Below are 16,249 nucleotides of genomic sequence, written 5' to 3' on the forward strand. Positions count from 1 at the left end.
ACCTCTGGTTTAGGCAACGGCTAGACAACAACTTTATTGGGTCTCTTACAATGAAATTACAATCTACTTTTTTTTTCTAAAAAGCAAAATCAAAACATTATTATGGCAAAACAATTGAAAATTATTTTTGTGTGGTCATTGCGCTGACTGGTTCAACACCGTCTATACAAGTTTTTCTGGAACTAAAGAGCCAACCAACATCAAAGGACAAAACAAACCAAAAATAAATTCACTATGCAGTACAAGGGCCAAGACTTACACCAAGCCATCTTAAAGAGTTGATTCAATCAACAGACATGTTCCCACCATCAAGGCACTACATTAGTCAAACCATTTCCATTTCTTTAGAATTCACATTGTGAACATGAATATCAGTGACTTGCTCTAAGCTGAAGGCAGAGACATACAGCCGGTGTCTTTTGCTCTGGAAACACCACATTTCCAAAATTAATGTATTATGTTGATATTCAGCAAAGGGGCTAGACCTCAGACTGGATAGATAAAGGAGGAAGGGCACAAAACATAAAAGGTTTAACATCTAGACAGAATGTAGTGCATTCATCTAAATTTTCCCGATTTCAAGTTCCAAGAAGTTGCAGCTGTATTTCAAACACTCAGGATCTCTGACTGTATTCTCTTTAGTCTTTTGTTCCTCGCCCCTCCAGTGCTTTCCTCCGGTCTCTCACTGTTTTCTCCTCTTGTATCTGATGACGGGGTTGTGAGGGGTGTGAATCATTGTGGTGTAGTTGACTGTGGGGAAGTAGCCGTCCACCAGGTCAAAGTCGTACATGCGCAGCATGGTGGACCAGATGGTCTTGATCTGGACGTAGGCAAAGTTCTCCCCGATGCAACGGTGACGGCCTGGAAGATGGAGAAGAAGAAATGATTAACAAGTGTACAGTTTGGATTCGCTTTAATACAGAGAAATTATTTACAAAATATTAGGTTAACTCATTCTCCTCACCGGCTCCAAAAGGCACATAGGCGAACTTCTCCCCTGCAGCTGGGTTGTCGTTGAGATAGCGGTCGGGGTTGAACTCCATCCTCTCCATCCAGGTGTCCTGCAGACGGTGGTTGACGGTGGGAGACACACACACCTGGTGGCCCACCGGGATGGTGTAGCCTGCTGCAGTCTGAGGAAACAAGGGACAATACACACAAAATGTTGGTAAAGAGCTGCCTTTGGCGTACCGCACGAAAAGGGACGGTTATTAGCAATCTGCTGCTAGAAGAAAAGGAAAGGAGAAGAAGTCATCATAAACAATTATTTTTCTATTGACATCATGTTAGAAATGTCAGGAAAATGAGGCATGAAAACTGGATGTGGAAAGATTAGAGAAGACTTGAAAGGCACAACTTCTGGAATACAACTGAATATATGATTCAGCACGCAATTACCACACTAGGTATGAGGAAAGTGCATAAAATTTGATGTGTTTAACCTCTAAACCCGGGCAGATGGAGATGTTCTCACCTGAGGAGAGCGGGCCATCCTCATCATGGTCATGATGGGCGGGCGGAGCCGCAGCGTCTCCTTCAAACAGCGCTCCAACAGGCTCAGATCCTTCAGCTGAGGAAGACATCAGTGAACCCCGTTAGGAATGTGTGAGAAAGTGTTTCCTTCCAACAGCAACACAGCCGCCCAGAGGAATCATTACTTATATCGCACCAAGTGTAGAAGGTATTTGGGACTCCTTTGTAATGGAGGTGGGGAGTCGAGTCACATGACTTGAGTCACAATTTTAATTACTTGAGACTTGACGCATGAAGAAAATACTTGAGACTTGACGTGGGTTCTGGTGACTCTGGACTTGACTTTGACTTGTACTTTGATGTTTCTAAAGTAAATGACTTAGATTGAAAGTTATGAGATTTGTTCCACCAGATGAATTTGTATGGAATGATTGAATTTATTGAAGTTGAAACTGATTATAGAAATCAAACTCATTATGCATTGAAAAGTCCTAGACATTTTGTTTTCTTTAAGATATTAAATTGATACTGGACTCTTGATTTGTTCTGACTTGACTTGGTAATCTACATTCTGACTTGGGACTCGAGCAAAGTTGACTTGGTCACACCTCTGCTTTGTAATACTGAGTTTCACCCCATTTTGCACAATCTGTCTCAAGGCTTGAAACGCCTCTTCAATCTGTCTCCTCTCTTTCATCTTCATGCATTGAATAAAATCAATAAGGCATCATAGCTTTCATCACTGTTTAACAATATTCTGACAATAACTTAACAATCGTCCTTCTCTAGACAGCAGGTATTATGTTCTGATGTAATACTGAAAGCTACTGCTCTGTGGGCTTGGGATCACATGTGACTCGTACACATGACTGAACCCGAGTGTACGGACGAGTCGTACCTGATCGAAGTCCATCGGCGGCAGGCTCTCTCCGCACACGGCTCTCTGCTCGGTGAAGCAGCGCTCCTGCAGGCTCTTGTCTCTGGCCAGGAAGAAGCCCATCCAGGAGCTGGTGGTGGAGGAGGTGTGCTGACCGGCCAGCAGGAGGCCAATCAGCATCCCCGCTATCTCGTTATCGTTCAGCGGCCGTCCATCTCTGTGCAGGGAAGAAACAGATCTTCAACATCTTCACTCAAAAGCCCAACGAGAAGTTTTATTGCGGATATAATTTAATAATAATAAAAAGTCCATTATCATATTTTCTTAATGGTTGAGGGTCTATTGTGTAGATGTGACACAACCTATTTAGATGTTTTGGTAATGTCACATCTTACCATAAAGTGATAGTAATTTTCAATAATAGTAATTTTATTAACTCCACTCCCAATTTTAGGTTTACCAACTCACCACATTGTAGTTATCTGCTCTGAAAGTAAACACCTAATTTTAACAGTTGGCCATCAAATTACCATCTGGCAACATAGACTAGTTCAGGTTAACTGCAAATTATGAACAAACTCAATGTGACGGCAAAAGCTGCACAAACACTTTGTATTATAGTAATAGTTCCCTGGTATGTTCTTGATTTACTAACTTGCTTACTGTAGATGACGATGCATATCAAGATGGTGTTAATCTCCCAATTAAAAACGTTAAACTGTTAATATATTATTTGTATTATAAGTAAACTAACTGTACCAGTGTAAAGCTAGACAGAATAAAAGTTATAGGAGTTTCAGTCACAGTTTTCAAAATAAAACCCTCATTTAAAAGAAAGAAATGTGATCCAGCAGCATGAGCTTAGGTTTGAAAACAATATATACTATTTCCGGACAACGTGCTCGGCCATTCAGCTACCAAGATCAAGATCAATTAGGCCAGCTGAGTGACTGAAGTCATCTTACTTGTAGGTGGCATCAATGAGCGTCTGCAGAATGTCGTCCACTTTCTCCCCGGAGCTCCTGCGCTTCTGAATCACCTTGAAGAAGATATTCTTGATCTCTCTGTGAGCTCGGTCCCTCCGCCTGCCCAAAACAAGAGTCAGACGCATTTCACCCACACTTCTATCAACTATTTTGTCTAAGCTTTCAGTGCCATTGATTATTTTTTCCCCCCCGGGTTTTCTGCTTTTCTTTACTCTGTCGTCTGACATATGTTATATGTACGGATGTTGTTTTCCTTTTAAATAATAAATAAGCCTTCTCTTGGTATTTTTGTACTTTTCTGCCTTTATACAAGATGTAATATTTTACCTCTGATGCTCTATTTCCTGTTCTGGAGTCTATATCTCGGTCTAGTCGAGTGAAATCTAGTCCTGCCTGTGTCCCGTGGGTGCGGTGTGTGTGTGCTGGGATCCTGCAGCAGCCCCACCTGAAGCTGGGCAGCGGCAGCCAGCCGGGCAGCAGCCAGGCGGCGTGGCTGAAGCCTCCGTCCAGGTCGGCGTACAGCTGGGCCACTCTCTCGTCCAGCATGCTGCGGATCTCCTTCCCGTGCAGGCAGCTGCTGGCCGTCAGGATGATCAGCTCCGACAAGGCCTCGAACAGGTCTGACGGGGAGAGACGGGCTCATGTTAGGACCACATTCAGTTAGTGTGAGACCTGCAATGCTAAAGCACCCTGACACAGCACAGTATGCATCCTCAGGTGTAGAATTTCTTGTATTTCTTGTCTCTATTCTTGTGAAATGGTTTGGAAAGTGTTTTTTTTCTATACTGTACACCAGAATCACCTTTTCAGCATTTTGAGCTTTCAAGGCATTTAATGATTATACATCATCATCAGATTTGTATTGTAGACTTTAGGAGGTTCCCATGAGTAATCTGATGACAAAAACAGTAACTATAATCTTGTACAAATACTGCAAAAAACATAGTCATCAATTTACAGAGAGTTTGGCAAAACAAATAAAAGCAAAAGATATATTAAAAAAATGGGTGATTACTAAAATTACTCAAAAATCTGTTTGAAGATTAAAGGGCATTTTGGCAGATTGTGAAGTTATGGACACAAATATTACAACTGCAACATTACTTTCACAACACAAATATAAAATGTAATTGTAAAATAGTGGAAACAGTAGTCGTAATGCAGTCTCTTAAGCAGAATAAACTGCTCATTTAACAGCATATTCTGTGAATTCTCGAGGTAAAGTGATCCAAAAGTAACCAAAGGTATTCTGAGTTTCAATATTCCAGTGGATGTTACTTGTTACTGTTCTAAGCAGGTAATCTGTAACAGATTCCATTTAGAAATCATCACCATGACAGGATACATGAGATCTGCCTGATGTGTAACGGATCTTACTTCTCTCCCCGCTGTCTCCCCATCTCTCAAAATACTCTCTGGTCTCTGCCTCGATGATCTGGACGTGTTGTTTGAAATGAGCGATGTTTAGTCCGGTCTTCAGCATCTTCTTTTGCTCCAGAAAGATCTAAAACACATCATACAACATGTGTGTTACAGCTGAAAAGCATCATCTGGAGTATCACTGTTTAACTGGTGACATTATTTTAGCAAACACTTACTTGGCAGGATCTTTCTAATACATATTTGCTCTTAATTAAGCATTGTTGTCATTTATTTGACTCTTTGCTTATTACCCATTTTTATTCAGATTCAGATTTATTGTCCCATGTAGCCTAGATATGCACATACAAGGAATTTAACTTGGGAAGTTGGCGACAGACAAAACAAAACAACAAACATTGAGTGGCATCAGTGCAACATTCAGACACAAAGCAATAGACAATAAGCATCCAAACAATACAAATTAGCAGTTAAAATCGAAAATAGTACTATAAAATATGAATAGAAAATCTACAATTTTTTTTACACCATTATATGTTTTACTAAATGTGATTTTTTTTCCCCCAGTTTAATTAGACTCACAGGGTTTGGGACATCATAGGCGACCCCCTTGCCGAACACCGGGGTGGTCAGTCTGGAGTAAACATCCTCCGCGTTCAGGTCCTCGTTCTTGCTGTTGAACATCAGTGTGGCCGCCTCGCTGCCCAGCAGGTAGGTGAAGGTTTTCCCCACCATGGTGAAACTAAACACGGGGCCGTACTGTGGACGGAGAGCACTATATAAACTATATAGCTCTTCAAACATGTGGACAGGTCAGGGAGAGTGAGGGAAAACTTTAACACTTACTTTTTCATATGCATGTTCAAGAAATTCAATGGGGCTTTTCCCAAATGCAACGGCATGACCCAGGAACGGGATGCTGGAGGGAATATATGGCGGGTATTTCTATAAAGAGAAAAATACTGTTAGTAAATGCAAACCGACAACGCATTTTTAACCGTATTTTTTGTAGGATCTTTGACTCACCTGGTCCTTGTCACAGGACTGGGGCTGTCTGAGCAGCAGTTTGGAGATGTATCCCAGAGTGAGAGTGATAACTGAAGCTGCTAGCATCACGGATGTCAAATTGTCGCTCATTTTCCCGACAGTGTCTCCCAGCAGTTTGCTGCTTATTTGATACAAATGCATCGACATTGTTGCTTCCTCACTTGGATCTCGTCCCAAAAAACTGCTTCACTGACCCCCCCCGAAAACCGGCAAATTCTCTTCGTAGTCTAATAATTAGGCTAGAAAACCATTACACTCGTTTTTTTTTCTTCCTCGGATCCTTTAAAATAACCGTTCACTTCTGCAGAGTCAAAGTTGTGCGGCTGTAATCATTCCTTGTTAGAGAAGTTTGATGATGGGAGGCCGTTGGTAATATTTCCCCAACATCTCTACCTGTCAATACTGGTCCTGCCCCCGCCTGACCAACGGAGGCTTCTTATTGGCTGATGGCCGTGTGTCCATCAAACAACCGCCGCTGTGATTGGCTGGCGCTACCTGAACCGATGTCTTGCTATATGATGTCACTCAGCAGCAGGAACATGGTTTGTGTGCTTTGTGTATTGCCGATTTAAGATGGACTGGTCATTTACAAGGACTGCACTGCCAAAAATGACCATCTTAACAAGTGATTTTGTCTGGTGTTTAGCCTTAAAATTGATTTATTAGTTACTTTCTTAAAACAATTGAAAATGTATGCCAGTGTGGTTGAATAGTTCCACTTATTTCCAATATTCCAATAAAAACGTGTAAATATCTAAAGCCACTAGTACCAAGATTGTGACATTACTTGATTCAAGAAAATTGGCAGTTTGCAGCATGGATGTATTAAACTAGTATTAAACAAATTTTCAACAAGGAATGTTCATATATACATTATTCCGTTTATTAAAATGAAACATTAAATAAACATATTTACATGCAATTCCAATATAAGAATAGTCAAAATACACAATGTGAAGATGTGAAAGATATATATCGGTAGGTCTGTGTAATATACAAAATGATGCATTTGGTGAGAGGCTGACCGTCCTCTCCATCCAGGTTTACTGCAGTCCGATATAAGCAACTAAAAAGTAATCTACAGCTGTGTTGTCTTCAATACTTTATCAGCCATAGGCGTACTTGTCTGATAAGCTTTTATCGTTTGGAGTCATCTGTCCACTCAGCTTCATTAAAAGCTTCACAATAAGGCCAGCCTGGGAAGGAAAAAAAAAATTGTCTTGAGCAAAACACACAAGAGACAATATGATTTAATTCCCAATAATTTTTAATCAAAACACTCGGCTTTATAAATGTTTTCTAGGCCGCTTACATTTATTTTTGGTAGTTGGATAAGGTAATTCTAGGACTTCTGATATAGTCCCTACAAATGCTGTTTATCTTAAAAGCAATGTAGCACCACTTGAATGGTGTTGGAAAGTTACCTGTTTTGTGTGCACAATGAAGTTCATTTTGTTTTCCACACTGTGTATCTGGAAGTATTGGTCAGCGTGTCCCAGCTGCCACATGAACGTGCCGTACTCTAAACTGATGAGGAGCACCTGGGATTGCAGAGACAAAAAACTATTATACTTCTAGAGCATGCATGAGAGACAGACATTATCACTCAAAATATTCAAAAAGCAATACATATATTATGCTCACTTGATAAGCTCTCCTAACAATAAATTAAGCCAAGTCCTGGGCTTTAAATGTTTGGTATCATGGAGAATAGTCATTATTCTGTCCTAAACTTAGCTTAAAGGAATAGTTCACCCCAAAATGAAACTTCAGTCATTAACTATTCACCTCCATGTCAGTCGAAACTCCATTAAAGTTTGTATGAAAACCAAACATAGAGTGAATTAGCCCCATTAGTTCCATCTCAGCCTTCTTCCAAATTATTGAAGTTAATGGAGCCGTGTTTTTACAGCTCCAACAAAAAGCATAAAATGTCAAATTTCTCCAAACAGCTTGTGCAGCATAATCCAAGTGTTTTGCAGCCAAGCAATTACACTGTGGACCCAAAAGTCCAATATTTACCTCATTATCTCCTAGATTTTCTCAGCAACATTGCTTTGTGTTTGGTTTCCATTCAAACTTCCGTGTGAAGTTTCGAACGGAGTAGTTAATGACTGAATTTTAATTTTGGGGTGAACTATTCCTTTAATCGTTGTACAGAAAACTGTCCCAGAGCGCCCTCTGCAGGCACAAATGACACCAAGCTTCAGGTCTACATGTTGAAACTTAACTGATCTAACCAATGATTGAGAACCTCTCTTCACTTTGGTTTAATGCAACAGACATTTGCAGATCACACAGCAGGAAAATATGGAGTATAGCTCAAGCTTAAAACATACAAAACAACACGGTGGCATACCTTGGTCTCCATGTTCATGAGATGCAGCCCCTTGGTGTTGACGCCCACGAAGACGCGGATGACTTTGTGGTTGCTGGCGCTGGCCTTGGTGTAGACCTGGCCGGTGAAGAAGGCCGCTCCGTAGGTCGGGATGTCCCAGCAGTTCTGCAGGAAGAGCCGCTGCAGGTGGTGCATCTCCTTGCTCACGCCCTCGCTGGTGCTCAGCGCCTGCGGGAGCGGCAGAGGGAGTCACACAGGGCGAGAATGGGATTTCATTTGGACGACGAGAGGAGTTTTCACCGTGAAAATGCGACTATACCTTGTATTCGTGAAGAATCCTGTTGGTCCAATGGTACGCTTTGCTTTTCACTTTGGATATCGGCACAATAGATTTAAGGTTTTCTTCACTGTTGAGAACAAAACATGGAGACGAGGAGAGTTTTTCCTTCATACACCGAATTCAGGATTTTTTGGCAACACAAAACCACTGCATTTAACTGAAATTCATCTCTTGCTGATAATATTTGCATAATTCTCTAGCATTACTTAAGCCTGACATGCCACATACAATGCATAATGAATATTCATTTTATTATGTCAGAGATTCAATGTGGTATAACTTTAATCATAAATTTGATAAGAAAACAGCTGTTTACTTGAGGAATCCTTGCTTGTGCTTCTTGCTCTCATAGCTGCCGTAGATGATCTGCAGCAGGAGGCTGGCCAGTGTGATCAGCTTGCTGTCTGGGGAGGGGAAGAAGCCCTTGAGGAGACAGTGACGTGCCTCGTCAAACAGGATGAGGATGGACAGGGGGTCCTCCACCTGGGAAGAAACAGGAGAAGAAGAATGAGCTAAAAGTAGAGTCAGCAATTCAGCACATTTAGCGCAACCAGAACACTGCTGTATACTATAAATCAGGGTTTCCTCCATTTTTTCCCCAACTATAGTGGTAGCAGACACAGTTCCATACTTTTTGTCGAAACACAATGCTACCATGAAAGCCTCTTGTACAATGTCGGCTACCTTCTTCTCAACTTCGAGAGGCAGCCGGACGTCTCTCCGCAGGAACAGCTGTGGGTTTTCCCTCTGAGGATCCAGCACCGTCAGGTCCGTCACAATCTCTGTCCAGATCCGCAGGTGCTGCAGGGGCTTGTGGTAGGGCTTCAGCTGCAGGTCTGACACACACACACACACACACACACACAAATGTTACTCCATTGTATTAACACTTTCATCACTTTAGACTGTAGGTTAAAAATGCTAATTGTTCAACTGAGAGAAATTGTGACCCGATTGTGACATCGAAAGACAGGCACATTGTGGAAAATATTTTTTTCCCCCCCACAGATTATTGATCTTTGCATTCATTGCTTTAAAAGACTATATTACATAATGGGGTCAAAAAATCTTGTGTTTGGATTACTAATAATTGAATCAAAAACTGCATTTTGATCATACTTCTGATGTAAAATGTGTCTCCTATTAAGTTAAATGAGCAGGTCATGGTGTCATGTTTGGTCACAGAAGGTTTAACAACCACAGGATGAGTTTGCGGCCCCTCCGGCTCGGTGCGTGTCGACTCACTGAGGTTCTCGGAGCAGATCCAGATGGTGAAGTACTGCTGCGTCTCCTGGGAGAGACGCATGCCCTCCATGATCTGCTGCACCGTCGTGTTGTTGCCGTGCTTCAGCTCCACCGAGCGGTACGAGCCGTCCATGCGGTAGATACGCACCTTCTCATACTGTGGAACAAACACATATATACACTCAATAAGTGAATAAAAACAACTGAAGACTAGTTTCATGCTAGTTTCAAGCTCACCACCCGTTTTGTCTGTGAAGCTAATCAATTTAACAGCTTAAAGTGTCAAAGTATATCAATTGTACATTCACAATTTCCAATACTTCTAGGTGCAGCTGATGCAGACCCTAGGCAACCTGCTTAGGCCTATCCATGATTTTACTCACAGAGGAGACAGCACCATCTACTGACCAGGAGAGGTAACTGCCACACATATAAGTAAATGAAAGTGAAAGAGCATCCAAAATGAAAGTCTATGAACACCGTCCCCAAAAAGGTTCTTCTTACAGACAAGCTCTTCACCTAGTGGCAAGCTGCAAAAATATACACACATGTACAGTATGTCATAAATACAATAAATAAGAGTTAAAATTAGGACCAAGGTCAAGGGGAAGAGGGAGATTGGTGTATTCTTCTCATCTTGGTGTGATACAGTGTTTGTTAGAAGGTAGCGGAAGTCGGCATCTGAGGTGCGACTCACTGGTCTGCTGTTGGCTTGCTGCAGCAGCTTCACCGTCTCCTCCCACTCATTCTGCTTGTTCTCCTCACACACTTGAAGAGGCGATCTCTTCTGCTGGTCTTCTATGTGCTGTTTAGTGGGCATAGCAAAACAAATCACGTCTGTTTATAAAAGGTGCTTTTAGAAAACAAGATCATCGCAACGTGCTTTACAGAGCAACACAATCAAATTCAGTTTAATACAAGAGGAAAACAAATCACAAATTTAAAGATATGAGGCCAACGTATGATAGTTCAGAAGGGGGGAATTATGATAGATTATAGGCTATAAAAAATAAATTGAGTCTCATTTATTGAGACAGTTTCAGATTCCTTTATACTGGAATAAAACTTGTTATAAAGGGATGGAAAGCCGTGGTGGAGAAGCTTCTGCTCCAACTGTTTAAAAAGTAGAAGTAGTAGTCATGCCAGTAAAAATAATGTTTTGTAAAGTTTGTCAGTTTTTATGTAGCCAACTGTTGTTATATGTTGGTGTTATACTGTATGTTGGTGTTATATGTTGATGTTGGTGCAATTTCAAGTTACAGTTTAGAAGGTTTGTTTTGTTCTTTTGGCTCACTAATAATTTTATTCCCAATGGAAAGCATATAGTTGCAGTAATGGCAGCATTTTATCAGTGGCATGCTACAACTAAAACACCCCTGTGAAAATCATCCACTGCAGCTTTAATGTGTTGAGAGGAAGAAAGGGAAGTGTTGTGTCCTCCTTACCCGGTCTATCTCAGGATGCTGCAGCAGGAGCTGCACGATCTCAGAGTGTCCTCCCCTGGCAGCAAAGTGCAAGGGGGAGCTGAGCTGGCCGTTCAGCAGGTTGGGATTACAGCTGCCTTTCTCCAGTAGCAGCTTGGTCGCCTCTACTTTACCATGCCTAGACGGGACGAAACAGATCCTGCGCTTCACCAAAAAAAATCTCTAAGCATTAAATTAACCATATGCTCGCCCTCTGGCTGCTAATCCTATGATCAGATGGTGAATAAGACGAGACCATGATGGATAAGACAAATCCAAGTGCAAGTCATAGAAAAAAACAACTTTTTGATAGTTTGATATAGGGATGGGACGATACATCGGAATTCAATATATCACAATACAAAAATGCGTATGGGGCAGAACAGTGAATCGCGATATTAGCTACATTTTATTCTGCTGTAGTAATCACAAATGAGACGGCTTGCCCATCACAATTTCACAAGCTCTTCATCCAAATTATATTATTTGCACTTTGTGATGACATTTTTAAATTATTGTTCACATTCTAGCAAGTCAATGCCATCGCTAGAAAGATTTGTGGCTCAGAAATAAACATAATTCTGCACAGTCATACTTTGTTGTTACTGAACTTTTATTACTTCGTATTGTTATTGTATCAAATCCTGAACCCCCCATTGGTATCGTGAGATAAGCATATCGTCCCATCCCTACTCAGATGTTTTTGGGCAGTGAGACGAGCCTCAGACTGACCAGCAGGCGTAGTGAATGGGGGCCCAGTGGTCGCTGTCCAGCTGCTTGACGGAGAAGCCGCTGTCCAGAAGCTTGGAGAGCAGCTCTGTGTCGCCCTCACAGGCGCTGCGGTGCAGGGGGAAGTCATCCACCCACTGACGCTCCCTAGGGGGACGGGGGAGAGTCTCGTGTTAAAGATGATTTTTAAGGTATTTCTGCACCCTAGGCCGCTGACTAACCAGGATGAAACCCTGGAAAGAGGAGAAATAAGACACAGAGAGGAGCATGAAGGTTGACAATAATGACAGTGTGGTTCAGTTTAATGGAAGACTCACTTGTCCTCTGTCACACTGTTGGGACCATGCTGCCACTTCTCCCTCTTGGGGATCTGGATCTTGGAGTAGTCTGGTGCTCCAAGTCCAAAGTAAGGGTTGATTATAACTTTGTCCACCTACAAGCAAAAGGCAGGACAGCCGAGATAAATATTAACAGGGCATTAACAAAGGGCATCTTAAAGTAAAGTTACCAAAAAATATTATAACCGTATAAGTGTCTGTGTTATAAGAGAATCAAACCCTTTTAGATATCCAATCTGCTTCCTGGTGTAAATGACATCAAATATAGCTGATTTTAATGATTGGTCAAGAGGATGCATAGATAATGAGGTGCCTGATTGTTATCAGACAGCCTAGTACTGGCTTTAGATGAATTATCAAAACTAAAAAATAAGTTTTCTGCAAGCCCAGTCTTAATCTGGAAACAGCTCCCTTTTTTTTTAAATTTGACATAACTCCTCTCTCTCTCTATCCATCAGCTGCTGAGGTCTCTCACCCGGTTGGTGTACTGCAGATCGGAGCCGTAGAGCGGGTTGAGGATACACATGTCGGCCTTCTCCAGTGACATCATCTTGCTCTTGATCTCCAGCGCGGTGTAGCCCATGTGCAGGCCCTCGTCGGTGAGTTTGCCCTCGCTGCTGTAGGCCGGGTTGCTCACGTTGGTCTTCACCCGCTCCACGGGCGCCGGCCGGAACAAAGCGGGAATGGCGTGAGGTACGGTGTGCTGCTCTGCTAGCCATCTGTGGGGGTCGAAGAGGCGAGGGTAAGGCCCGGTTTCCCAAAAGCATCATCCGAATCTCATTTACTGGCAATGGAGTCTCACTCCTGTTTGTGGTTTCACCGCTGTGGATTAAGTCTTAAACCAGTTTAAATTAAGTCTTATCTGTTTTTTGCAGTGCCCAACATTTTAAGCCTATTGAATGTAGTTCAAGTTTAATTTCATTTGTGAATTCAATCAAGATTTACAGTATATAGCACTTAAAAGTTAGATTAAATATAAATTGGTTGCACCCAACATTCTGGGCTCACATTAAATCATGATATAGAATTAATTCTGCAATATCTAATACAATGGAAGAAACTCTTATTAATCATTTTTCTTTTTGTGTTGTTTATTTAGCCTATACATTAAACTGCATGAATTATCTATGATGGCCAAAATAGTAATAATAATCATAGATTTCCGTACCTGACCTAGATTTCTTTATCAGAATTTAAAAGTAAACTTAACAACACAGATATAACAAATTTCAGATTAGCCATAAACAGCTATTGCAGGCTGTTAGGTGATTTTTAATATAGAAGAAATATAATATTATGTTGTAATTTTATTATTTTGCATATATTACACACTTCATTGTTCTTATCAATTCAATCCTATAATAATACCTTGCTGATAGAGCATAATATGTAATTGTTGGAACGCAATTCAGTGCTCATCTGCATTATGAACGGCTCTTCAGTGAACAGACCGTCTTTTCAGATATTTCCTTACTTGTCTAAGGCCAGGAGCATCTTGGAGGTGTTGGAGCAGAAGTGAGCGCTGGTCTCACTGCAGACCCGCATGATGTCCTGAAAGCAGTAGAAGCTGGGGCTGCCGGCACTGTAGATAGGCTTACTGTTGTCTGTTCAGAAAGAGACACAGTTGTAGAGCTTAAACTACGTCACATGATACCTGTGCCACCAATTTAGTAAGACAGGCTCTTTGTTTTTCCGCTCACCTTTGACACTGACTGGCACAATAAAAAGCGAGGCCTCTTTCCCTTCGTTGTCTCCATCCAGGAGGAATTTCTTCATATGCACCACGCGCTTTCCTGGAGCAAAAGAAAATGTGTTTGGTCAGTCTAAAGGTAAAAATCTGCATACACACACACAGCAGGAGTGACTTGTTGCTCATGTATGAATGGCACAAACATACAACACTCACCTATGAAGCCTTGGTTATTGGATATCGGCTTGGTTGTTTCATCAACGTAATCCAAAATGGATCTGGCTTTGTCTCCTCCCGCTTGGATCTTTGTCGCCAGCAGGACTTTCTTTCTTTTCTTCTCCTTCCCTTCCAAAGGCACTTCGATCAATAGGATCTTACGGAAGAAACACACAAGTCATGTTCCGCTTTACTCAAAACTACATGAAGAGAGAGTGGGTCTGCTCACTAGTGTCATGCTTTTTCATTTGTAATATTTATTTATGCTGATTATAACTATGTAACAGATCACACATCAGTAATCCTCCCTCCCCATTCCTCATGTTTTAGATCCTTCCTTCACTAGGGCTGGCCGATAAATCAATATTATCGTTTATTGTCTTTCAGTGTAATCATATCGTGATGATATGGTGATTTTGGGACATCGTGACACACAATCCCACTGTCTAAATCGATGATAACAAGCAAATTTTATTAAAAAACTCTGACAAAATGAGGTACGGTAGGAATGTTATTTGAAAATTTCTGTTTTGTTTGATATCACACCTAACATTAACATTCGGGTCAATGGGATGAGCATAAATCTGATTATTGAACGTGATTTTGCATACGTGAATATCCTTATTGTTATCGTGATATTGATTTCAAACATATTGCCTAGCCCTATGTTACCACCACCACAGATAACTCAATATAAACATGCAGATAGTATCAAACTGACAATAAGCATGTTGATATGTTCTCTTTGCACTGTGTCTGCGTGACTTAATGCCCCCTAAAGATGTGACTGCACCACTCCTCTGTGCCTGACTTCCCAAAAGTGTTGATTGGATTAATACAGAAGAGAGGATTTAAGTATTTAGGCATTTCAGGAGGTTAGATGCTGAGGATGGGGAAACTCAGCAGCTTCCTTCCTTGTTTTGCAGTGTTTACTTTCGGAGCAGATGGCGAGGAGACAGCAGATGATGACTTCTGGGCCTGCAGGCTGCAGAGAGTCTGAGTCAGTTCATTTACCTCATAGGCTTTAGCTCGGTACTCCTTCGAGCTCAGGCTGACTTGATTCTTGGGGCGAATGACAGCGACAAACACATCTTCGAGGCCGTCTTGGTTGCCCATGGTGTCGACTCGTCCTCAGATCCAACAGAACATCCTACACAAGGGCCAGATACTGTGGAGAGGCATCCCTGAAATAAATAACAGCATAGGTGGAGGAAATATTATCAGGACTAAAGCGTCAAGTGACTTCATCTTGACAGCAGAGACAGCTCGTGCGTATTCGGGTCATCAAACGGCCCGCTGAAGACTATTTTCCATGTAAAACAAACACGTTTCTATACGAATTTAACATTGGGCCCGCATGCCGATGATACGTGCAAGCCAATTAATTAATTAGCCATCTATAAAGTGCGGCAGACAGTTCACAAATCAACTTCCAAGTCCTGACAGTTAGAGAAGTCACGCCCCGGAAACCGAGCGCGCTGCTGCTCTTTCTCTAAACACTTAAATACAAAGTGTTTCATCACCACTTTAATCTTCACTATACGCTGCTTGATCTAGCGTTGGTGTAACTGTGTTGACATCAAACAGGATCAACTTTTTGAACCAAATAGCTGTAGCTTTTCCGCTCGTGAAGCAGCTGAAACTTACCGAAAACGATGTTCTTTCTTCAAACGGGCGAAGCGTAACTTTTAGCGGGTCTTCATTTTCCATAAAACACAGCACAAACCGCGGCTATGCCATTGATCCTGGTGAACTTCAAAGGAGATATTAGAGTTGCCGAGTGAATAGGCCTTTAACATCGGGCAGGGTTGCCGACAGCAGCGGAGAGAAACAGACGAGGCTCACATTACAGTGGCTCGGTCCGGACAACAGAGGACTCTGGCGGCGAGGGGGACTCAGTGCAAAATTTAGGATGCAAACACTGTCCCAGTGCAGCTTTTATTACTGACGGACTGGATGTGGCCCCATTTATCTGTACTTGATCAATGGAGACCCATCTATTGAGTGCCATTACGAAAAAGAGCTATATTATTCCTATACAGCCTATATTAAAGAAGGATGCTATGCAAATATCAAAACAAACCTATAAGTCCCCATAGAAATATTACAGCAATAACAAAGGATGTT

General features: G+C 41.7%; 2 protein-coding genes across 2 annotated transcripts; both read right to left on the reverse strand.

The window, feature by feature from the left end:
* Positions 1-24: 24 nt before the first annotated feature.
* Positions 25-6,105, reverse strand: cyp51 (cytochrome P450, family 51). Its single transcript, XM_071920060.2, has 10 exons — positions 5,743-6,105; positions 5,563-5,661; positions 5,299-5,475; positions 4,714-4,840; positions 3,782-3,956; positions 3,316-3,435; positions 2,372-2,567; positions 1,475-1,570; positions 965-1,133; positions 25-861 (listed from the first exon to the last, which is right to left on the reverse strand). The coding sequence occupies exons 1-10, from the start codon at positions 5,908-5,910 to the stop codon at positions 683-685; spliced, it is 1,506 nt and encodes a 501-aa protein (XP_071776161.1). The 5' UTR covers positions 5,911-6,105; the 3' UTR covers positions 25-682.
* A 519-nt stretch (positions 6,106-6,624) lies between these two features.
* krit1 (KRIT1 ankyrin repeat containing) lies at positions 6,625-15,973 on the reverse strand. Its single transcript, XM_071920058.2, has 17 exons — positions 15,770-15,973; positions 15,137-15,306; positions 14,123-14,279; positions 13,917-14,009; positions 13,691-13,820; positions 12,692-12,935; positions 12,196-12,311; positions 11,882-12,025; positions 11,132-11,288; positions 10,384-10,491; positions 9,687-9,843; positions 9,126-9,277; positions 8,758-8,924; positions 8,421-8,508; positions 8,123-8,329; positions 7,188-7,304; positions 6,625-6,959 (listed from the first exon to the last, which is right to left on the reverse strand). The coding sequence occupies exons 2-17, from the start codon at positions 15,236-15,238 to the stop codon at positions 6,870-6,872; spliced, it is 2,229 nt and encodes a 742-aa protein (XP_071776159.2). The 5' UTR covers positions 15,239-15,306; positions 15,770-15,973; the 3' UTR covers positions 6,625-6,869.
* Between the last annotated feature and the right edge of the window lie 276 nt (positions 15,974-16,249).

The sequence above is a fragment of the Centroberyx gerrardi genome, chromosome 19 (assembly GCF_048128805.1).
Source record: "Centroberyx gerrardi isolate f3 chromosome 19, fCenGer3.hap1.cur.20231027, whole genome shotgun sequence".
Taxonomy (NCBI): Eukaryota; Metazoa; Chordata; class Actinopteri; order Beryciformes; family Berycidae; genus Centroberyx; species Centroberyx gerrardi.